This window comes from Equus caballus, chromosome 19, assembly GCF_041296265.1.
Source record: "Equus caballus isolate H_3958 breed thoroughbred chromosome 19, TB-T2T, whole genome shotgun sequence".
Lineage (NCBI taxonomy): Eukaryota > Metazoa > Chordata > Mammalia > Perissodactyla > Equidae > Equus > Equus caballus.
This window is the reverse complement of record NC_091702.1, coordinates 70,047,899-70,072,772: the sequence shown is the minus strand read 5'-3', so window position 1 is coordinate 70,072,772 and position 24,874 is coordinate 70,047,899. Positions and strand designations below refer to the sequence as shown.

The 24,874-nt window shown below is 42.7% G+C and overlaps 2 protein-coding genes across 28 annotated transcripts in view; both read left to right on the top strand.

Moving 5' to 3' along the window:
* The window catches only part of ARL13B (ADP ribosylation factor like GTPase 13B), a 66,905-nt gene extending 49,612 nt beyond the window's left edge, over positions 1-17,293 (top strand). For 6 of the 12 annotated variants that reach the window (XM_023623992.2, XM_023623996.2, XM_023623997.2 and 3 more), the window contains 4 exons: positions 3,038-3,257; positions 6,105-6,221; positions 7,433-7,501; positions 7,949-8,303. In XM_023623992.2, the coding sequence (XP_023479760.1) occupies positions 3,038-3,257; positions 6,105-6,221; positions 7,433-7,501; positions 7,949-8,130 (588 nt within the window). In that variant the 3' untranslated portion in view covers positions 8,131-8,303. Of the gene's footprint in view, positions 1-3,037; positions 3,258-6,104; positions 6,222-7,432; positions 7,502-7,948; positions 8,304-14,499; positions 14,586-14,776; positions 14,947-15,598 lie in introns of those variants that run through there. The other 6 variants (XM_023623994.2, XM_023623999.2, XM_070242927.1 and 3 more) reach the window with 3 other exon arrangements.
* A 5,847-nt stretch (positions 17,294-23,140) lies between these two features.
* Positions 23,141-24,874, top strand: part of NSUN3 (NOP2/Sun RNA methyltransferase 3) — a 59,445-nt gene continuing 57,711 nt past the window's right edge. For 12 of the 16 annotated variants that reach the window (XR_011428909.1, XR_002801919.2, XR_011428902.1 and 9 more), the window contains exons 1-2: positions 23,216-23,471; positions 24,060-24,169. Coding sequence is in view for 4 of the 16 variants with exons in the window: in XM_070242929.1 (XP_070099030.1) it covers positions 23,355-23,471; positions 24,060-24,169 (227 nt within the window). In the remaining 12 variants the exon portion in view is untranslated. Of the gene's footprint in view, positions 23,472-24,059; positions 24,170-24,874 lie in introns of all 16 variants that reach the window. The other 4 variants (XR_011428910.1, XR_011428911.1, XM_023623991.2 and 1 more) reach the window with 2 other exon arrangements.

Here is a 24,874-nt window from a genome sequence, read left to right as displayed (position 1 = left end):
GGCCTCCTCAGAAGCAGAGCTCCCTAAACCTCCTCCCATTGGCTCAGAGCTTAACTGGCAGCTGGCTTGCTGGTCCCTCCCTCTCTGCTGCCCCTGCCTCCTCTGCTGGGGGCTTGTCTGGAAAGGTGCGTGATTCCTTCTTTGGGGCTGCTGCAAGGAGGGAGGAGCTCCTCAGGTAAGAAGGTAGTTTGGTAGTTTTGGTATTTATTTTCCAAAATAATTGGTAATATGAGATATTTGGTCTTAGTTGCTTAGATACCAGAAGGTTAATTGTAGTTAATCTTTTTATTAAGCTCACTGCATTTACCTTAAGTGTATGCTTTTCTAAGTACAGTAAAGCCGTCTTAATAACTTGAGCTGTTGTTTTGTCTCCATCCTGTTAAATATTGTTTGTCAAGTTTTGTTTTATGTTTTTCTAAAAATATTGGTAGAGAAGAAGGAAATCAAGTTTGGCTTTTCACCTTGAAACATTAATTGACTCTGTCTGTGTAATAGAGCTGACTTGTAATAAGGACTGATGGTTTTCTAGTGCCGGGCTGTGAACTACTTCGAAGGCCTCGCTGCTTCTGCCAACCTTGTGTTGTTCGCCACGTAAAGACGTGCACAGTCCTGGTGTACAGTGTGGTGTACCTTATATGGAAAGTCCCTGAATTAATTAGTGGCATGGGGAAAGTACAATTACGACGCTTTTAAGCTACTGTGATTTTAACAAGATGGTCAGTAAAGAAGTGAAACAGGTTGCCTGTAGTCTTCTTTTTACCAAGCAGATTTTCCTTTTTCCACAAAATTTCTCCTGTGAAATGTTTGCCTTTTAGAGAAGCATCTTACATTTCTTTGATTTTACCACAGATAATAAAAATGGTGAGGTATTGGTTCCAGAATAGACAGATCCAGGAACAAATAGTAAAAACCTAACTTTGTATGAGATAAATTGACATTTCAAGTTTGGGAGAAAAGGATGTTGGAACAATGGAAGAAACGTTTGTAAAAAAGTAAAATTATTGAGTGCTGTATACAAAATTAAATTCCAGAAGACTTAAATGTATAAGAAAAGAAGCTTTAAAAATATTAGCATGTAATATGGTTAAAATTTGTATATACTTGAAGGAGGAAAATGTTCCAAAGCAGGACAATTAGACCACAAACCCTAAAGTGAAGAATAGAGAGATCTTTATTATATTCAGTTTTTAAAGAGCTGTTCAAAAGGTTAAAGGCTGGGGGCTGGCCCCCTGGCTGAGTGGTTAAGTTCACGCGCTCCGCTGCCGCAGCCCAGGGTTTCGCTGGTTCAGATCCTGGACTCGGACATGGCACCGCCCGTCAGGCCATGCTAAGGCAGTATCCCACATCCCACAGCTAGAAGGACCCACAACTAAAAATACACACCTATGTACTGGGGGGCTTTGGGGAGATAAAGAAGAAAAAACAAAAGGAGATTGGCAACAGTTGTTAGCTCAGGTGCCAATGTTTAAAAAAAAAAAAGTTAAAGGCAAAAAAAAATCAAACCCTAATGAAAAATATTTGAGACACATAGGACAAAAAAAGAACCCTTAAAAATTATGAAAATAATGAAAACTATGAAAATGTGAAATTATGGAATTTAAAACTATGAAAATAATGAGTATCTAATAGAAAAATGGGTATTAGGATACCATGGGTAGTTCCCTAAAGAGAAATAAAAATGGCAATATTAGTATTTAATAGTTCATCTTCCCTGGTCATAAAAAAATAACTTACCTCAGGGCCGGCCCCGTGGACGAGTGGTTAAGTTCCCGTGCTCCGCTGCAGGCAGCCCAGTGTTTCATCGGTTCGAATCCTGGGCGCGGACATGGCACTGCTCATCAAACCACGCTGAGGCAGCGTCCCACATGCCACAACTAGAAGGACCCACAACTAAGAATATACAACTATGTACCGGGGGGCTTTGGGGAGAAAAAGGGAAAAAATAAAATCTTTAAAAAAAATAATAACTTACCTCAGTGTTGGTTTAATTTGATTTAAAAGTATTTGTTTGGTGGAGATATCAAAGATTGAAGGTGACATGGAGCGTTGAAAACAGCAGGGAAACGTCACTCCCCCAGCCCTTTGCCGGGGGTGTGAATTGACTCTAGTTCTTCTGAAGGGAAGTTTGCAGTATGTCACATTTTAAAATGTGCTTACCTGTTAATTCAACAGTTCCATTGGGAATTTATTTTATAGAACTAATTCAATAATTGTACTTCTGATAATAGTGAAAAATTGAAAATAACTTCTTTATCCATTGATTGGGAATTGGTCCAATAAGCTATGGTGTAACAGTTCAAGATGATCATGTAACTGGTGACAGTAATCGTAGCTAATGCATATTGTGTCATAGACACCTGTGTAGCCAGCACTTTACTGTGTGTCACGCACTGTTCTGAGCACTTCATGTATTCATTGACAAGGAAAGAAATATACATTCTGAAAGAAAACCTTCAATTCTTTTCACTGAAAAAACAAATACAGAGGGCCAGCCCCGGTGGCCTAGTGGTTAAGTTTGGCACGCTCTGCCTCGGTGGCTGGGGTTCGGTTCCCAGGCACAGAACCATACCACTCTGTCAGCGGCCATGCTGTGCTGGCAGCCCACATACTAAAAATAGAGGAAGATGGGCACAGATGTTAGCAGGGGGTGAATCTTCCTCAGAAACAAAAAACAAAAAACCCAAAACCCCACAAGAACAAAAATATGTATATCGAGAGAGACAGTTACGTTTGTGTCCGTTTGTGGGTGGTGTGTGTTTGCATGGAGGGGGTACCTCTTAGAGGTTATACACCAAACAACACCCATCTCTAGACTGTGGAATTACTGAGAATGTTTGTTTTCTTTCTTTATATATCTATGTTTTCTGAATGTTTGGCAATTAACATGTTTTAATGATATATTCAACAAATTAATCTTTTAATAGAAATATCACAGTGCCCTGAAATTACAGAATGTTCTTGGATTATTTGATTTCTCCCTTAAAACTATCTTAGATACCACCATTATATTAAAGACTATATATTTCATTTTTGTTAGAATGAAAAAAAGCTTGAAAAAAAGAGGCAAAATATGGAGAAAGACAATGATGGCTGCTCCCTGAAACATAAAATGGATCATGAGCAAATAGAGACGCAGAGCCAGATCAGCAACAGCAGCCAAAGAAACAGTGAGTTTGGACTAGTAGAAAACTATCAGGAGGCACTAACCCAGCCGCTGGAGAATGAAGATGAGACAGACCAGCCGTCGTCAGAATCAGGTGATAAGTCTTGTCACTTGAATACGCATACATAGAGGTCACACGTAAAACTTAGCTACACTCCTTTCATGTGTCATGATTAGTTTCACAAAACATGTACTGTAATATTTTTTTGTCTCCAAATGCAGTATTTGTCATGGTTTATACTTACTCATTGGTCACTTTGCTAACTTATGTTTTTATTCTTGATGCCTTAAAAGAATTTCAGCAGAAAATTCCATTTTCAATTTCACTTTTATAAATTTGGAATATAGCATAGCGCCAGGACTCCCAGAATGTATTTGATACCTTTAAGGCTTTTTGTTTTTGTTTTGTTTTTTGGTTTTCTTTAAGCTTCATAATGCTACAATCAGCATCATTTCCTTTATTGACTTGCTATTTCTGTAGGATGCAGACATAATCAGTTAAACATTTTTAATGTCTTATCAAGTAGACATTTTCCTCTTTAGTATCATGCAAAATTTTCAGTCCATTATTCTTTTCTTTTGCTAACTGATTATGTGATTCAACAGGAAGTTCGTGTCTTTTTGTGTCACAGAGAGACAGCCTGTGTTTGGAATCAGACAGCGTGGGGTTGAACCCTGATTTTCCTATCTGCTGTGCGTTTGCTCAGTCTTAGTTCCTTGTCTCTGAAAGGGGGATTAGCATCATCTTTTTCATGGGACTTTTAGGGTCATTTACAATAAAACCCCACAGTGCTCCTAGCACAGGGCCTCCCATGTGGGAGATGCCCAGTGGTTCCTTGTGTATAAGGATTTCTGTACAGCATCAAAGAGTTTATGAAAACGAGCTGTCAATCCCTGAGGGGCAGACTAGCTAATGTGGATGTTTTACTGTAAAAAAAAAGTTATATTTAGGGGCTGGCCTCGTGGTGTAGTGGTTAAGTTCACGTGCTCTGCTTTGGTGGCCCAGGGTTTGTCGGTTCAGATCCCCAGTTTGGACCTACACACTGTTCATCGAGCTGTGCTGTGGTGGCGTCCCACATACAGAGTAGAGGAAGACTGGCACAGATGTGAGCTCAAGGACCGTCTTCCTCAAGCAAAAAGAGGAGGATTGGCAAAAGATGTCAGCTCAGGGCCAGTCTTTCTCAACAACAACAACAATAAAATAGTTAGATTTTGAAATTATCCTTTCTGTAAGTTGGGAAGTTAGGGCAGCCGTATCCATGTGCATACAACTCTGTCAACGGAGTTAGAAAGTAGACTCAAAGTTGCCTCTCAGTATGTTGAAAGAGCTCATTCTCACACTGATACATACTTAGAGAGCAAAATGATTTGGCAAATGATTTAAAAGTTTAGCACAGGAAGATCTAAGATAGACAGTCATATAACTATAAAAATAATAATAATTGAGATCATATTGTACACTTTAGAAGATGGTTTCAGATGTAGTATGTCATTGCACATAGCAATCCTAGGGTCTGTTATGCCCACTACATAGAGGAGAAGACCGGGCACTCAGAGAGGTTGAGTCACTTAAGAGCATATGTCTCATCTGTGGCTGTGCTGAAACCCACTCCAGACCCTCTGCTCTGTCCTCTGCTCTTCCATGACCCTGAGCTCGCCTTTCGTAAAAGACCACGTGGTTCTGGAGGCTCCTTCCTGTCTCCCAACCATAAAGCTGACAGCTTTAATTGTCAAAAGATGTCTTTGTTTCCCTCTGGGGTAAAATGTCTCAGATGATACTAATTTATTTAGAAAAATAACATTTCTAACTATGTTTCTATTTCTCATTGTTTTGTAGGTTTCCTAGATGTTGGCTATTTCTTATGTAACAGATAATTCCCATTTTAGAAAATGTATTACATATATATAAATTTAACAGTTTAGGATTGAACTATATCATGGGGCTGGCCCGGGGGTGTAGTGGTTTAAGTTCATGGACTCCCCTCTGTGGCCTGGGGTTCACAGGTTTGGATCCCCAGTTTGGACCTACACACTGCTCATCAAGCCATGCTATGGCAGCATCCCACATACAAAATAGAACAAGATTGGCACAGATGTTAGCTCAGGGGCAATCTTCCTCAAGCAAACAGAGAAAAACTGGCAACAGATGTTAGCTCAGGGTGAATCTTCCTCACCAAAAAAAAAAGAAAGAAAGAAAAGAAAAGAAAAAAAATATCTCAGTAACTTTGATCTTTGGCTATTTAACTACTTGCTATCCTGGTTTACACTGTTAAAGTTTACATGTTAACAACATAGATGTCCTTAAGATGTTTATATGTGCTTAAGTGAGAATCTGTAAATAGTTATTTTTAGAAGCAACACAAATTCAATTCTGCAAGGTCTAATGTGATTTTAGTTACTTATGTTTATATTGAGCATACCTTGTTTGGGGGTTATTCTAATAGGTAATGTGTTTAGATTTGATTGGGGTCATTTTTCACATTTCAAAGGATTATTTTGGGACAGTTTATACCTAGAATCATTCTGTATGTCGTACTGAGACAAATCAACACCCCTTCTCTTTCCCCATGCTGATCTGAGTTTCACGGAAATCTCTGCAATTACAGTTATACTTAATATGACATTTGGAAAAAATCTAAGTTACTTTTAGAACTATGCATTTTTTTTGTATTCTGAATAACCTTTCATTGAACTTAAAATATAGACTTTTTGCTGTTCATATCATATTCATTAATCATTCATTCAATAAGTAATCATTTAAAAAATTTACTCTTAGTAAAAGCAAGTTCACATTTTGTTATTGGTAACAATTTCCTAAGTTGAATTTAAGATATATTTCTGTGGTAATAATAGTATCAATATTCTAGTTCTGTTCTTTATTTTTTATTGTAGAAGTTTACTTTTTCCCAAAGGTGTAAAGTTCTGTGTTATATTCTTGTAGATAATGGTAAAAAGAAAACTAAGAAACTAAGAATAAAAAGGAGTCACCGTGTAGAACCTGTTAGTACTGATGAGTCTGCTCCTAAGAGTCCAACGCCACCCCCACCTCCTCCTCCTGGTGAGTAAACTGCTATGGGGACTGAACTAGAAATACTGCTTTAAACAGTGAAGAGAAAGAAAAAAGAAATCGTGTGGTTTTTATTAGATATATTCATTATCCTGTGAATTTGTAGAAAAGATAGAATTCTTTGCTCTGTCTGCTTCGTTCAAAATTTATTTACATAAGTATCCATTGCGTTTTTTAATCAGAAAAATTGCTTTATAAAATTTAAAAAATAAGGAAAAATTAATAAGAAAATCTTACCCAAGCACTTCCTAGAATGAATTCAGGTCCTATTTGAAATGTCGGTACCCAGATTGCTAAAAGGAATTTAAGTTTAATGAATGGATAGCTAATATGAGCTTTTTTTTTTAAGATTCGAATTATTTTTTATTTCTCCTTCTCTCCAAAGCCCCCCAGTACATAGTTGTATATTCTAGTTGTATGTCCTTCTAGTTGTGACCACCTCACGCCACCTCAGCATGGCCTGATGAGCATGCCACGTCCACGCCCAGGTTCCCAATCACTGAAACCCTGGGCTGTGGAAGCCGAGCATGCGAACTTAACCACTTGGCCACAGGGCCAGCCCCTAATATGAGCTTTTAAAATGTTGGATCTTTCATCCTGAAAGTTAACATTTGAAACCAAGATGTGTGAATTTTCCCATTATATTTCCAACATGTGTACCGACCTGTTAGGTTCTTGTGAGGACTAGTGGAGTGTTGCATGTACAGCACTGGGACGGGCACACCGCGTAGTGGCTGTGAGTGATCTTCAGCACTAGGCACAGCCCTGCATGTGCTGCAGGTGCTCAGTGAGCGCCTAAATGCTCGTGTTTGTAGTGCCCTTCAGCCCTGCCAGAAGGCTTTAGACAGTAACGTTTTCCTTTGCGAATTATTGAAGATTCAGTTCTAGTATTCCATTTAATAAGGGAGCGTTTCTTTTAGCTTCTGCTGGGGGTTAGTAGCCTAAGGTTATTTATGATGGTGAAGATGCTTATATTTTTAACTTAAGGTAAATCAAAACTTAAAGCAGATGTTACCAGCCTGTAGTTGCATTTTTAAACAGAAGTCATTTATGATGGGTTTATAGCTATTCAGTCCTGTGTCGTTCAGTAGAGCATATGAATTGACATCAAATGTTACGTACACTTGCTGGGGAGGAATCCTCTCAACAGACCCAAAGAGACATTTTTTAAAGTGTTTTAAAATGTTTTTCTTTTTCTTTAGTTGGCTGGGGAACCCCCAAAGTCACTAGACTTCCAAAACTCCAGCTTCTTGGTGAAACACGTCATAACGGTAACGCAAAAGGATCAGTGTTCAGATACCTATGCACGTTGCATCCACTTTTATTTACCTCATTACTTCAACAAACTTTTATTTTTGGAGGCCTTTCAAATCCACAGCCATCCCTTTCATTATACACAAATTTTTCCATTTTATTTAATTTTTTATTCTTAAATGCCCTTTGCCTCTATATAATTTGGTATAATTATATATACCTTAGAATATATATAAAGGTATAATTCTATATACCTTAGAATACAGGGGTGAAAATAATCATAGCTTGTGTTTATCTATTATATATTTATGTAAATGGTTATGAAAAGGGAAAGGTTTTAAAGCAATTTAAATTAAATATGAGACAGTGTAGTTATAATTATTGTTAGAAACTGCATTGTCATATATATGCTCAATATTCTCAATGATAATGCCACATACTGTTCTTTCTCCTCTTCTGATAAGATGCCCAGCTGCTGAATATTAAAACGAAGTCAAGATCAACACAATTTGTAGAATCAGAGACCAAATCAATAAACCAAAAAGTTCAGCCAAGTAGAAAGAAAGTTACTAAAGGCTTTATTGACTCAAGAAAACAGTTTTCTTTGGACGAAGTTAACTTAAGGTCTAGTCCCGCCAGTATATAGCAGTGGAAGCCCACAGCTGGGAATCAGAGAAAGGACGATGGGGAGAGAGCTCCCTCATCCGGGAGGCAGAGGGCTGACTTCGGACCATCAGCCCAATTCTCTCAGTAAAGTATTTCTAGAATGCAGAAGGATGATTGTGTATATATTGTAGCTCAATAAACTTCTCAAGAACATCTGGTTCCATTTTTGATGGCTCTGTTTACATAATCTAGAACTTAGTTTCCTAAGGAGACTCATTTACTAGAAAAAAAAACAAGTTTAATCTTTGGAAAAGCGTTCCTATGTAATTTGAAATTATATCAAACTGTATAAAATATTTTTATTCAAAAAGTATGTAAGTATAAGTGTGCTATTTTCTTTTTTAGAATACTGTAAGTCAGTCATGAAATATTTCTTCATAATCACTAATGAAAATTAAAGTTTTTTTTTCAGTTCTAAAGACAGAAAAATCTGTCCTTAGACTATATCAGAATTAGAATGAAATCACATCTTTGCAGGACTTGATGACGTTTTATTGACTATAATCGGTTAGTTCCTGTTTTATTATTTTCTGATATTATGTATGTTGGAAAATATTATCAGTTTAAATAGTCACTGTGTTGTTAGAAAAAATCAGATAATGTCACTAGATGTGTGTATTTATATATGTGTATACATATACAAAAATGCTCATTTCTCATTTGACAGGTATTTTTTCTCTAAGTTAGGCATCCAACAAGCAGCTATTGTGTATTTGACAGCACGGTGACGCGAAGATAAGCGAGACATAAATTCTGCCTTCTGGGGATTCTAGTCTCACAGGGCAGACAGTGCTTCCGCGTGTGGGGCGCGGTGGTCGGCGGGGTGGTGCGGGCCTGGGGCGTGGAGCACACACTGGGGCGCGGCCTGCCGAAGCGTCGGTGCAGCTCTGAGGGCTGAGGGGGTCGCTGCGCACAGGAGACAGACTCTTCGCAGGTGGGGAGGTGGGAAGGGACATTGGTGTTCGGAAAACGGAGCTTCGGGCCACGTGCGTAGGGTGGGTGAGGAGGGGGGGGGGTTCGAGAGGGGGCTGGAGCTGCACCTGCGCCCAGGGCCGCGCGCATCAGGATGACTGCATCTGCCCTGAGCTTCCCGCTGTCAGCCGGGGACGTGCCACTGATGTGCTGTCTAGGAATGCAAGGCGCAGACTTGACGGTGCCACGCCTGAGGCGAGGACCCGCTTATGGGCTGTGGCAGTGGTCAGAGTGAGAAGGGAGGCATGGAAGCTGGAACGGAGGTGCGAAATGGATGCCAGCAGGGTGTAGCCATTGCAGTCAGTGCTGTTGAGGAGTGGGCATGTGGGCTGAGAGGAGGAGTAGAGGGTCTTGGGCTCGGGGCTGGAAGGTTGGTGCTGTCTCTAAGACTGCGAGCACAGGAGGGAAAGGGGACCTGCTGGGAGGCGTCTGTGCCTTGTCTGTGTGGAAACGACTGTCTGCCAGTCCAGGGAAGGCCTGGAGCTCGGGAGAAGAGGGCGGCGGGAGCTGTGGAGGGGGCTTTTTCCAGCAGCTGTCGGCGCGCGTGGGGGGTGCTCAGCCGCGGTAGAAGCTCCGTGATTGTTTGCTGAAGGAATGCATCTGAGGGAGTCCGAGGGACCGTGTGTAGAGTGAGGAGAGAGTTGATGGCAGCATCCCGGGGACGTTACAGTCCAGGGCACGTGGGAAAAGAAGTTGGAAATGGACTGAGAAGAAGGTGTTTTGTTTTCTTTTTCCTTACTTTCCTGTGTTTTTTTAATTAGAACTCCTAGGAAAGAATTGTAATAAATTACTTAAGTTTAAGACCACCATATTCCAATACTTAAGTTAATTTTCAGTATGTATCAATAAATTTAGCTTCCCAGAGCAAAAAAGAAAACACTAACTTCACAAGTTTTAAAATATCTTTATTCCTTTTTCCCATAAATTTCAAGTCAAAGTATATCTAACCTGGGTTAAAAAAAAAAGTACGATTAACTCTGCTTTCATTAATGGGGAAGAAAGTACGTATAATAAATTAAAAATTTTAGTAAAAAAGCTTACATTAGTTTTTAGGGTTTATTGTGAGATCTTCATCTGAGATGCTGGGAGATGCCAATTTTATAGCTGCATTCTCTTCCTTCCCGTGACTTTGTGCATGCTTTGTTGCATTTGGTTGATGGTAAGTAAACAGATACATGATGGACTAGAGAAGGGAGTTAAAGGCTAACTGCAATTGGTTTGGCACTGAAAGTTCTGTGAGATGAAAACAATTTGTTCTGGTCAGATTGGGATTTTTAAGGCAGATTCTTACTGGGTCTTTGATTATGGACATTTACTTGACAGGAATTTGAGTCAACTTTTCTAATTGCATTTATTGTCTGTACAGCTTTCTTAGTCTAACAGGTGAGACAGCTGCCTTCAGAAAACACTCCCAGTCGTACTTCATCAGCATGCCATGTACCATGCATTATGAGGGATAAATCAAAGATTCTGTTAGACAAAAATACCATGTGCACAAACTAAAGAATACATATTATTATTATTTTTGCTGAGGAAGATCGGCTCTGAGCTAATACCTGTTGCCAATCTTCCTCTGTTTTGTGTGTGGGACGCCGCCACAGGGTGGCTTGATGTGCGGTGTGTAGGTCCACACCTGGGATCCAAACCCTTGAACCCTAGGCTGCTGAAGCGAGCATGCAAACTTAACCACTATGCCACTGGGCCAGCCCCCTAAAGAATATTTTTAAATCTTAAAATAGGAGTGAAGATAAAATTTTGTAAATAGTTTTACTACTCTTCAATTTTTCATGTTAAAAAGTTTGAAGCACTTTATAAAAATGTGTGTTACCAATTAAGTTGGTCATATCAGTTGGGCACTAAGATCAACTTATATTTCCTACAGTTAAGGCAATAAGAAACCTAATTTGTATAGAATTATTTCATTTTCTGGCAAAGAAATAATACAAAATCAACTGCAGAAATAAGATAATTTCTTGGGAGGGAAAAGGATGCTTCTTGCCGTGTGTATTTGGTTTATCTTTTTAGGAGGGTGCTTTCAAATTCCAGAAGTAAAACATATTAGAAACTATATTCACTCCGGTTTGTGAGTTCTGTTGTGTGTTGAAAATTCTCATTAATTTTGAAATCAAGAAATTAGAGGGCCAGCCTGGTGGCACAGTGGTTAAGTTCGCACATTCCACTTCTCGGTGGCCCGCGGGGTTCGCCAGTTCGGATCCCAGGTGCGGACATGGCACCGCTTGGCAAGCCATGCTGTGGTAGGTGTCCCACATATAAAGCAGAGGAAGATGGGCATGGATGTTAGCTGAGGGCCAATCTTCCTCAGCAAAGAGAGGAGGATTGGCAGTAGTTAACTCAGGGCTAATCTTCCTCAAAAAAAAAGAAATTAGAAAAGGCATACTTTAAATTTATCAAAATAATTGTCTCTGTTACAATTTTAATTATAGCAATGGTAATAACGGTATGTACCATGTGCCTGGCATATTGCTAAGCACTTTAGCTATATTATTTCATTTTAATTCTCCCCACAGCCTTATAAGATAGGCAGTGATATCCCATTTTGTACATGAGGAGCCTGCACCCCAGGGTCACACAGCTAGTAAGTGGCAGAATCAGGATTTGAACTTAGGTCTGTCCAGCTTTGAAACCCATGGCTTTAATTCATGATGTTACACCATTACATTTAGATTTATTAAGCATCATTGCAGCTTAGTAGTTGCTTTGAATATAGCTGCTTGAAAATCATTTTCTCCTAATACCTTTTATACTTAAAGTGATTTTCCTGTAGACAGCATCCAGCTGGATCATGCTTTTTGATCCAGTCTGACAGTGCTAATTGCTGCGTTTGGACCATGGGTGTTCAGAGCGATTGTTGGTGTGGCTGGATTCATATCTACTTTATCCAATGCTGTCTTCTCTTTGTTGCCCTTGTTCTTTGTTCCTATTTTTGTCTTCCCCTCTTTTTCTGCCTTTTGTGGGTTTTTTTCTTTTTTTAGATTGACACCTGAGCTAACTGTTGCCAATCTTCTTCTTTTTTTTTCTCCTTCTTCTCCCCAAAGCCCCCCCAGTACATATCTGTATATTCTAGTTGTAGATCCTTCTGGCTCTGCTACGTGGGATGCCACCTCAGCATGGCCTGATGAGCGGTGCTGGGTCCACGCCCGGGATCCGAACTGGCAAAACCCTGGGCCACTAAAGCAGAGTGCCTGAACTTAACCACTAGGCCATAGGACCGGCCCCACCTTTTGTGGTTTTAATTGAGCATTTTATATGATTCCATTTTTCTCTCCTTTATTAGCTTATCACTTATACTAATATTTTTCTTTTTACTTTTTTTAGTGGCTGCCCTAGAGTTTGCAAAACACATTTATAACTAATCCACGTCCACTTTCAAATAACACTGTACAACTTAACGGGTAGAGCAAGTGCCTATAATAACCAAATTATCCTAATTCCTTCCTCTTGCCCCTTCCTTGTTGTCATTCATTTCATGTAGGCACATATATGTATATATTCATGCATACATAAGATATATACATAAGCATACATAATCTAATACATTATTGCTATTAGTATTTTGAATAAATAGTTATCTGTTAATTAAGAATAAGAAAAATAAATTTTCATTTACTTATTTCTTCTTCCATGTTTTTTCTTTCTTTATGTAGATCAGAGTTTCTGACCTATATCATTTTCTTTCTCTCTAAAGAACTCCTTTTATCTTATTTTGTATGGCGGGTCTACTGGCAACAAATTCCCTCAGTTTTTTCTTTCTTTAGCCTTTAGTTTTGAAGGACAACTTTGCAGGGTACAGAATTCTCGGTGCATGGGGTTTTTCTCTCAACACTGTAACTATTTGACTCCACTCTCTTTTTGCCTGCCTGTTTTCTCAGGAGGAGTGGTGTGTAATTCTCTTCTTTGTTTCTCAATTGGGAAGGTGTTTTTGCCTCTGGCTTCTTTCAAGATTTTTTCTTTTCTTTGATTTTCTGTAATTCAAAAATGATATGGCTAGATGTGGGTTTTTGGGCATTTATCCTGCTCACTGTTCTTCGAGTTTCCCAGATCTATGGTCTGGTGTCTGACATTAATTTGGGGAAATTCTCAGTCGTCTTGGCTTCAAATACTGCCCCTGTCCTTTCTCTCTGCTTCTGCTGTTCCCATTATGCGTACATCACACCTTCTGTAGTTGTCGCGCAGTCTTTGATGTTCTGTTCTGTTTTCTTCAGTCTTTGTTCTCTTTGCTTTTCAGTTTTAGAGGTTTCTGTTGATGTGCCCTCCAGCTCAGAGGTTCTTTCCTCAGCTGTGTCCAGTCACAAGCCCATCAAAGGCACTCTTCGTTTCTGTTACCATGTGTTTCACCTCTGGCGTTTCTTTTTGGTTCTCTTTTAGGATTTCCATCTCTCTGCTTACACTGCATGCTGTCTACTCTATCTGTTAAAGCCCTTAGCATAGTAATCAGAGTTGTCTTAAATTCCCAGTCTGATCATTCCAACACCCCTGCCGTGTCTGGTTCTGATGCTTGCTCTCTCTCTCTTCCTGTTGTGTTTTTTGCCTTTTGGTGTGCCTTATAGTTTTTTCTTGATGGCCTGACGTGATGTCCCAGTAAAAGGACCTGCTATACATAGGCCCTCAGTGCCGGGAGCCTTCTGTAATCCTGTGGTCGGGCCCAGTCTCATGAGCCTGTGCCTCTGGGCCGTGAACTTCACAAGAGTTTCTCAGTTTCCTTCTCCCCGTTGGGTGGGACAGGATGGCCAGAGCTGGCTGGAGTTGGTGTTCTCCTTCCCCGGGTCACTGAGGCTCCGATGTCCCCAGCAGGTGAGGTCCCAGCTAATCAATGTCCCCTGAGGGCAGGCCTTGTGCAGGAGAAGAGCTGCTGTGGCGTTTCCGAATGTCCCCTTACCCTCCCCTGCTGGAGCTGGAGGAACCTGCTCGAGCTCCTGGAGACCAAGCTGACGATATTGTGGGCGTCCTCCAATGACATAGTCCGCCTGGCATTCTGACTCTCAGGCTTGTGCACACGGAGCCCCCAGCAGTTGTCAGCCATAGTCCAGGTTCCTCCGCAGCCCTGGTCCCTGGCAGTCCCATCCACAAACACCTGTTCGGGTAAACTGAGGCGCCGTGCGTCTGCCTGCCTCTCCATTCTTCAGGGCAGCAGTCTGCTCTGTGTCCTCCTCATAGGGTCCCAGAGAAGTTGTTGATTTTTCAGTCTGCTCAGCTTTTTACTTCTTGTCAGGATGGAGTGGGGACTCCAAGCTCCTTGCATGCTGCTGTGACTTTGTTCAATTAACATTTGCTGATAGAGCTCCTGGGTGCTGGACAGGAAGACTCGGTTCAAAAAGACCACAACAGAGATTGAAATGGAGACGTTTACTACTCACAGGTCCTGGAGAATGTGCGTGGCAGCCTCGAGCTCTGCGGGGCTGGTCAAGACCGAGTGCAGGCAGAGTTTCAAGACGGCTTTATTAGGTCTGTGGGTCGAGTGCTTTGGGGTTCCCAGGCTAAGACCAGATTGGTTCATTCAAACCCAAAAGAGTGGAGTTTTGGTAAGCCCCACAGGGCTCATCTAGGGGAAGGCCCTGGAAGGCAAGGGGGACTGTTGGTCACCAGGGCCCCTGGGGAAGTCGTGTCAGCAACTTACACGTCCTGTAACTCTGCAGGCTGCCCTCCAGGGCCGTGCCTGCATGACGGGCTGCATCTGCTCCAGGCGCTCACAGGCCACTCAGTGGACGAACGACCCTGAGGCAGCAGCACCACGGAGCGCTCGGCTACGCTCCATACCTGCAGGACCGGACACAGGCCCCTAATGCGTTCTCAGTATTTACTTCAAGTGAGCCTGCAGACCTGTGCTTCTAGAATAATTTTAAGTTATCAGGCCAGAAAATAATTACTTATTGAAGGTCCATGTGTGCTGTTAAATTTATATGCCAATTTATGATAATTAAGGAATAGGAACTTATTATGAAGTACAAAATAGACTTTTTTGTATCAAATACACCCCAAATCACTGAAGTATATTGAAGCATCATTGTAAGAGATTCCTACTTACCAGAACACTAAGATAATTAGTTACCCCAAATACCTACAAGTGACAGCCGTTGGGGAGGAATGCGGATTGTCAGGCTCGTCAGAGCTTTGGCAACAGGCTTCCTAGATTTTGAATATTTGTTATTTGTCCTGTTCTAATGTGAACATGTAATTGGAATAAAAAGTACTAACATATACATTAGGTGCAGCTTTTTATTACATCAAGTAGAGATTAATTGATAATCTAGAGTAGGAGTTTACTGTAGTTGTTGTGTTCTGAATTTATTCAAGTTTTATTAGATTCTGATTGTTTTTCTATTTTCCCCGCCCATTGCTTCACATGTCAAGTCAGTGTCTTACTCTTTTGAGGGTGTTGGTTGGAAAATAATGAATTTTATCAAAAATCTTGATTTACCATAACTGTTTTGTATTTTTGGTATCCATTCTTTATGTAGACTTCTACGGGAAGCCGCTGCCTCCCCTGGCCGTGCGACAAAGACCCAACAGTGATGCTCACGACGTGATCTCATAACCAGGTCGCGTGGCTGAGCTCTCCCACTGTCCTAAAGAGCTGGAGGACCTTCCCCCTCAGGGAAGAAAACCCTGAAGGCTGACGCCCGGGCAAGACGACCACAGCGGCTCCAAGGAGGCGACCAGCCTGATGGTGACTTGTCCGTGTTCTTCATGGTTAAAAAAGGAAGCGAGATGACCAGCAGACGGGATGAGCATTGGCCAGCAAGAGTTGCGTTGACTCTGGTTCTGCATCCCCCTCGGGCACTGTCCTGAGGGAAACCTCTTCAGAAGAGCCAGTGGCCCTGCACGCTCTCCTACTGTCTAACAGCCTCTATTTCTGTATCTGAAATGTTTTTTGTGAGATACATGTGCATGGAAGGGGGACTCCTGGGAATTTATAACCTAAATTTTTAACTTTTTATATTTTTCTAAAACCTTTGTTTAAGAATTTTAATTACTATGATGTTGACTGTGCACTTTTCTATAGATGCTTTGTTTAAATTGTGTCTGGAAAATGGGGTTGATTTACTTGACAAACATGAACTATACAAACAATATATTTGTATGGTTTGAGGTATGTTTTATAATAGTATTCTTCATGAAGTCTACATCCTAATTTGACTTAATTTTAAAATAATACCTTTTTAAAATAGATTCTCAGGTCTTTATTCTACCAAATTATGGTATTTGAAAGCACTACCCAAGGAAAGAGTTCAGTTTTTCTCTTGTTGTTTGTTTTCTTTGGTGATGATCCCAAAAATGAAAGAGACTTGAAATACCTTTTGACCTAAATACTCTCTAAATTAATAAAAATGTTATGTGAGAATTTATTAAAAGTCCCAATAAACGCTTCTTTTAAAGTTGGACCTTTTAGATCCAGGTGCTCCTGTCACCCCTTGTTCTCTCAGAAGCTGCAGTGACTTTAGGTTTTTCTGACTCTTTTGTGCCTTGAAATTAAAGGCAAAAAGACTGAAAAGCTTCTGTAGGTCCAGAGACTTGTGTTTTATAACTGGGAAATGCTTGGTTACTACAGTAAGAATAAAACTGTCGGTTTAAAATTACGTTTATAAAGAAATAATTCCAAAATAAAGTATTACTTCTCTTGCACTGACGAATGACATCTACAGGATGCTGTACTCGTCTGGCATTTAGACAAACTTTTAGACATATATTTTGAGTAATAGATTCATGTTCATTTATATGAAAGCATACATTTATATCAAGGAGAAAATATCATAAACAGTATGGTTTCCATCACCGTGTTAAAATTGGTCGTTTGGTAACTTGTACTGACCACAGACTCACACAGGTGTCTGACAGAAACATGATAGGTAAGTCCAAGGCAGTTTAATGTGATCGTTTACTTTTAGAATTTTACTTCAGAGCATCACATCTTATTCACATTTTTTAACTCGTTGAACTTTAATCAGGTCACTTACTACTGATTAAACTCCAGGTTTTTGGGGTTTTGTACATGTACCTACCTAGCACACTGAGTAACAAGCACCGTCCTTCAGATCAAGTTTGATAGGTGGCTGAAATGTAAGGAAAACAATACAAGGAGACAGAGTATAAACTTTGAATTAGATTTTAGAGAATAAACTTGTTTGCACATCTTGTTGGTTCCTTTTGTAACATTTACATTTATTCATGTTTTTAAAAACTAAGCATACTTTGCCATCTTTTTAATATTCATCTAGTTTGAGAATAAATATGTTTTTAAAATTTATTTTCCTACCAGTGATTACTGCAGTGTACAATAATTACTGAGTCCATTTAATAAAAATGATTTTGAAATTAAATATATGATAAAGTAAAATGTTTTATATCGCTCTCAAAAAATTAATTTGTATTCTTAAAGCATTCTAAAAATATTCTAAAAGAAATTTTGTAAATTCAGGTGGTTTTTAACAAGTAAATGCCTATTTTGTTATATGCTGCATTTTTATTATTAATCTTCATGAATTATGACATTTTCACACAATAAAAATAATTTATATCAGTACGCTGTTTCGCTTTTCATTTGATAAGCTTAAATGGTTTCTTTTGGGTAATAAAATAGGAAAAGATTTTTTAAATATGATTATTGAAAGACTAGGTCAATAGAATAAAATAATGAATTTTTTGTTACTTTACATGAAAAACTTCTTTCTCGGCACAAGTTTTTATGTATGTGGGAAAGAATGTTGTCATTTTAGTGGCAGTTAAAAATAACATCATATCACCTTAAGATTCTAGATGATTCAATGTTTGTCTTTTGTTAAATTACAGCTACTGACCCACAGACATATTTTTACTTATTTAAAAGATAATTCTTTATGCCTTTCTGCATAAAAGCATATATAACATATACACAATATTGTATGTAATTGACTTCAACTATAAAACTATGAATGGAAGCAACACTAGAAAGAAATGTTGCAAAATGCTAATAGTGAATTTTTGAGTTATTGGTTGTGTGTTTTCCACAATTCTTCAAACCAGCTTTTTGTAATTTGGCTTACTTTTATAATGGGGGAAGCAAATTAATAATTTTGTAAAAATTAAGCACCATGTTTTCTGTGAGTTTAAAATTAAATGCTCTTATAAATGCCAAATGAAGGACTAGAATTCACTTAATATGTCAAACTTCCCTTGAACAGCCCACAGACATTCAATGGTAGAACATGCGATCACATTTGCAGCTGCTTATAAAGTGCTCTCTCACTATGATGGTGTTTTACTCGATATTCAGTTCTCTGTGCTATGCTACCCATGTTACTCAGTTTCTCCCATTCCACACTAACGAAAGCCAGTGCTTCCAGGTGGCAAGAGCTTATCAAAAGTGAAACTGCTAGGGCTGGCCCAGTGGTGCAGTGGTTAAGTTTGCAGGCCCTGCTTCAGCGGCCCTGGGTTTGCAGGTTTGGATCCTGAGTATGGACCTACACACCACTCATTAAGCCATGCTGTAGTGGCACCTCATATACAAAACAGAGGAAGACCGGCAACGGATGGTAGCTCAGGGCCAGTCTCTCACCAAAAAAAAAATGAAACTGCTTAAGCAAATAGAGCTGTGGCTTAGAACTCTTATAATCCTTGGCTTTAAAACCAAAGTTTTTCTCCAAGTGCAGTACACTTTGCAACTGAGCTTCTGCTAGCATTGACTAATTTTTCAAGATATATATTCCAGCTGATTTGAAGAACAAATGCAGATATTTCAAAACTTAAAGTATGGTATAAATTAGCAAAATCCACTAGTTTTGTGGAAACGATAATAGAAGCCTGTTTTTTGAGAAAAATGAAATCAGAAATGAATTTCTTTTAATGAAGGGCATCAGCTTATAATTAAAGGGAAAATAGGAAGAAAATCATTTGCTCTCTAGAGCCTGAGCTGTCAGGTCCTTCTGTATGCTGACGAGGAAGCAGAATTACCACCAAGGTAGATGCATTACTGGTCTCCAAATTTTTGTAATAGTACATGTTCGTCAGTAAAAATTTTTGGTATACATTTATACTTAAGTTACCATATCAGTTCACTCGGCTGCCATAACAGGGTGCCACAGTTGGGTGGCTTAAACAACAGAGACTGACCTCCTCATGGTTATGAAGCCTGCAAGTCTGAGAGGAAGGTGTTGGCAGGGTGCTGTCTCCCGAGATCTTTCTCCTCTGCTCACAGATGGCCTCCGTCTCCCTGGGTCTCACGAGGTCTTTCCTGTGCTTGCACTCACCCCTAGTGTCTCAGTGTGTCCACTTTCCCTCTTTTCATAAGGACACCAGTCGGATTGCATTAGGACCCACCCTAAAGGCCTCCTTTTAACTTAATCACCTCCAGAAAGGCCCTTTTCCCAAATACAGTCACGTTCTGAGGTACTGGGGGTTAGGGCTTCAAGACACAAATTTTGAGGGGGACAAGTTTCAGCCCATGATAATTACATGCATGTTCAGATACTCCCCTAAAAAAATGTTTTAGGCCACCAGTATGTATGCAACCTCCAGCAGACACCGGGACTGGGAAGTAAATATAGTAACTTGTATTTTTATTTAATTTAATCTTTAAAACAACACACTGAGCCTTGGCTAGCCAGCTTCTCACTCACGTGAGAGCCCAGGACTGCCTGGAACCGCGTGTCCTTCCCGGCTGTGAAGGCAGGTTCCTCTGTTGCACTCTTGTGCTAACGTTCTCTTGATGTCAATGTGATATCAACCCTGATATCAGTTTCCCCACATTAAACTCAGCATATATGGGGTTAAAACCAAAACACTCATTCCCTGCTGACTCCCTGGTTTCCTGGCTCCAGAATCCACTATCCTCCATGGAGACAAACACCGTCAAGGACAAGCACCTGGACTATCTCCTCCCGCAAAGAGATACGGGCTGGTGGGAAAGCTGCTGACCAGCAAGGTCACAAGCTCCCTCCCCTCTGTAAGTGTCTTAAGGCCAAAGACAGGCTGGTGGGAAAGCTCCAACCAGCAAGGCCATATGCTCCCCCTCCCCTCCCTAAAACCCCCAATTAAAACCCTTCCTTTTAGCTTTTCGGGGAGTTTGGGATTTCAGCGTTAGCTACCCTCTCTCCTTGCTCAGCGCTGTGCAAAAATAAAATTCCTACTTTCTTCCACCACCCCCGGTGTCAGAAATTGGCTTGCTGCGCAACAGGTGAGCGAACTCACTTCAGGTTCGGTAACAGATGGTTTAACTATAAAGCCTTCCTTTACCTTTTTGACACATAAAACTCTATGTGAACAGGAAGGTTTTGAGAGATGTTTTATCTAAGTATGAAAATTCATAAACATAGTATTGGAGATAGTCTATAAAGTGTACTTATTCTGAAACACTTGTTAGATCAAATGACTTCACAATAAAATTGTCATGTATTTAAAAATCCTTTCCCTGCTCCTTATTAAGCTGCTTCATTCTTTAACACCATAATAATAAAAAACTAATACAACTTCTGGCATTTGTGTCAGCTCAATTTCTCATGTCTGCAGTGGTTTAAAACAACTGTGCTGCTAACAGCTCCTCTTCTCAGAACTCAGTGTGCAGCTTTGTTTATTCTTCAGCAGCTATTTGGTGTGGGGTAGGCAAATCCATGAACTACCTCATGATACACTAACACTTATTCTAGAGAGATTAATGGGTTAAATAGTAAAGGTTAAACAAAAAAAAAAAGGGGCGAGAAAGAAGCCGAAGTAGATCTCTTCTATGGGAAGAAATTTCCAAGCCTGAAAGCAATGGAATCGATTACAAACTTGACTGCATAAAAATATAAAGTATTTTCACACTTAAAGTCAAATGGTTGTAAGAAAAACTGGGAAAGTATTTGAAAATGTGCTATGGTTAACATTTCTAATATAAATATGAATAAAAATAGCACCAAGACATCTATAGATAAGTGGACATGAGCAGGCAATTTACAAAAGGACTATAATAACTAAGAAGATTTAAAAACTTACCCAAACTAAGGATGTAATAAAAAATTGTAAGATTAACAGACATGGAAAGATTCATGAGCAAAAATATTTATCAAGAATAAGGAGCTAGCTAGTAAGTATGATAACCTCCACACCTTCGAACACTGTGTAACTTCCAGGAGTGATGTATATGAATTTTTAATATAAGAAAATGCTTATGAAAACTTTTGATCAACCTTTATATATATATAAATGCTTTCGATCAACCCTGAAAATGTATAAAATTAGAGAAAGACACCAAAATGTTAATAGTGATTATCTTTAGTGGCATTACGCTTCACTTTCATTCTCATAGCCTTTTTTTTCTAAGATTGGCACCTGAGCTAACAACTGTTGCCAATCTTTTGTTTTTTTTCTGCTTTTTCTCCCCAAATCCCCCCAGTATATAGTTGTATATTTTAGTTGTGGTCTTTCTAGTTGTGGCACATGGGACGCCACCTCAACATGGCCTGATGAGCGGTGCCATGTCTGCACCCAGGATCCAAACTCTGGGCCGGCAAAATGGAGCACACGAACTCAACCACTTGGCCACGGGGCTGGCCCCATCATAGGCTTTTTAAAATAATTTTCTTCAATAAGCATCAGTTTATTTAAAATGAGAGAACAGAAATACACTGAGTCACAAAACAATACAATAGAACTACCACAACCTCTTTCCAAGCATACGTCCACTTTCTTTAAAAGAAATAAAGTATACACGATTTCTACTACCTGCTTAAAAATCTTTTATATGTCTACATTGCAAATATACTGTCACATTAATTCATTAAATGCAACATTCTATAATAAGCACAGTAAAAATAAATTATATAAAATCTCTAAGTAGAGACTGAAAGGTAGACTAATGACTTTTTCCTACACATCCAATAAACCGCACACATTTAATCATTTCACTCCTTACTACTAAATTTTCTTTTGCACCAAATCTAAATTCAGTTTTAGATTATTGGGGAACTTCTTTAAATAAATATATTAAGCTTCAAATAACATTAGTGGCAATGACATGTATCTTTTCACGGTCTTAAGATTTGCACCTATAGTATACACCTGTACTGATACTTTGAGCATCAAGGGTCTCAAATTGACGATGCTCGTTAAACGTTAGGTACCACATTACCCCGATTTTCTGATAATCTGCTGATTGCAGTTACACGGGGGCACTCAGAGCAGCACTAACACACACACAGGTCACGGCTCCGGCGGGAACCCGGCACTGCGGGGCGCACGCGGCGCTGCGGCCTCATCGGTCTCAGGGCCTGACGACGATGACCAGAAGGTCGCGACAGCGGAATCGTACTCAGCACAGCTGAAGTTTGGCCTTCACTGTTTCCTGGTCTCTGTGCTAAGGGCTTTACTTGCGTCATTCAATCGATTTAGTCATTTAACTCTTCCCATTAAAAGAAAAATTATGCCAATGGGCCATTTTAGGAAACGCGTGACAATTTCCTTTTCATCATATGCATCCTTTCATCCTGAGTTCTGAATATCCGGGTAACGGCGGGTCATCAGATTTGATAGATTAATAGTTTCGCCTCTGACAACATTTTGAAAAAATGATCATACAACAAAACCTAAGAGCGACAAGAACGCCCCTCCCCTGCCTGAGCCCCGCACACGCGCAGCCAGGCGCGCAAGCGCGCTGCGCGGCTTCCAGGGCCCGGCCGCTCAGGCCCCGCCCCCGGCTCCACCCCGCCCCGGCTCCGCCCCGAGACAGAGCTCCGCCCTCTCCCCGCCCCGCCCCGGCTCCGCCCCGAGACAGAGCTCCGCCCTCTCCCCGCCCCCGGCTCCGCCCCGCCCCGGCTCCGCCCCGAAACAGAGCTCCGCCCTCTCCCCGCCCCCGGCTCCGCCCCGCCCTGAAATAGAGCTCCGCCCTCTCCCCGCCCATGCCCCGCCCACAACACCGCCCCCCGCCCCGCCCAAAACGAGAGCCCCGCCCCCACCCGGGGTCTCCGCCCACGGTCCCTACCCCTCAGCGGCTCGGGCCCTGCCCCCACCGAAGGGCTCCGCCCCCCGCCCCCCACCCCGGCCAAGGCCCCGCCCCAGGGCTCCGCCCACCGCCGCACCCCAACCAAGGGCCCGGCTCCCGGCCCACAGGTTCCGCCCTCGCCCCGGGAGTAGGCACCGCCTCCTCCAGCCGCCCGCAGAAAAAACTTCCCTCGTGCCTCTCGCGGGACCTAGGCCTTTTTGGCAAGATTTTGATAACACAGGCAAAGCACTGTCCCGCGAGGTGTGGAACCGGAAACGTGAGGGATGAGAGCGGATTCCGGCGGAACCCGGAAGCCTAGCTGTTTTGCTTCCTGGATCTTTCGTTGCCGGGCAGCGTGGAGCTGGCGTCTGGCGTGTCCTAGCGGGATGGTGTTGACCCGGGTGAGGGCCGGGCCGAGGACGCCCAGAGCGGGCCGGCCTTCGTGCGCTGTCACGGCGGCGGGAGGGGCTGGTGGTCGGGGATCTGCGGCTGCACAGCCGGCCCGGGGACGCGGTTCACCCCGAGACCCGCCCTCAGCCCGGCGGGGCCGGGAGCCGGCGCGCGTCCCGGAGGCGCGGGGACCCGGACGAGGGCGCGGGGACCCGGATGGCCCGGATGAGGGCGGGGGCGGCGTCCGCGGGACGTGGCGGAGTTTACCTCCGGATAAGCGGGCGTGGAGGAGTTGTACGCTGACGGAGAGTCGCAAGGATACAGGCTGCGTGTGCTTGTCGCCGGGCCCAGGGTGTCACCCGGCTCCCCGTGGGCGCCGCGGGCTCGTCCCTGACCGCTCCCTGTGGGCGCCGCAGGGTCCCCCCGCCCCTGCTCCCGCGGACGCGCCCTCTTCTTCCAAGTGGGAGCCGCGGCCCGCTCGCTTCGCGGAGGCGCCCGTCGCGAAGTGCCTGCTGCGGGGCGTCCGGTCTCGGTGGCTTGCCGCCGGCGTGAGCTGGCGTCCGCGTGCCGGGTGTGACCGCCGTGCCCCTGTCCCGCAGCTGACCGCGGCGCCGGAGCGCAGGCTGGCCCGGCGGGTGTGCGGAGTCGTGCTGGACCACTTCGACGCCCAGTACTCCAGCGAGCTCGGCGACGCCTGGGCCGCGGTCAGGTCAGTGGGGCCGCCCCGGGCTCCGGGGGACAGCACGCGGCCGGGGCGCTGTGGGCGGGAGGGAGGACGGGACGGAGCCGCTGGAGGGGGAGACCCGGTGCCGGAGCCGCCGCCGGCCTCGCCTTGGAGGCTGCTTCGTCTCCGAAACAGGGACGCGCCCGTCTGACAAAGTGACGCTGTAGTGCGGAAGTCTAGAAGGAGACTTCTGAGGTTCCTGAAATTCGGAAGATAGCGCACCGCCCTGAAGCCAGCACGTCTCCATCCCGGCTAGAGCCCTGCGCTTGGTCCCCGCGTTTCTTCCCGGTGTCGGGGCTGCTGGGCGTTGAACACGTGCACACTCACGTGTGCAGATGCTTTGCAGAGAACGGTGTAGGCCTTAAGGCGCAGGCATCAGGGAGCGGAGCCTGGTGTGCGCGTGCTGAGTCGGCCTTCCCGGGATGTGGCTCTGGGTCGTGCCCCGGAGACCGCTCGGAGCCCGGCGGCCCGTGGGGTCCTGCAGCGGGTGCGCGCAGCAGGGCGGGGCGACCGCGACCGCGGCTTCCCGAGCGGCCCGCAGGATGGCTGATCAGCAGCCCTGAGGCACCAGCACGCCCGGGAGCCAGGTCCTGGGGACTCCCGGGGGCCGCCTTGGCAAAGGCGCGGGCGTTGAGGCTGAGGTAGGACGCGGAAGTTTGGGGCAAACCCCACGTTTCCCTCGGGGGGAAG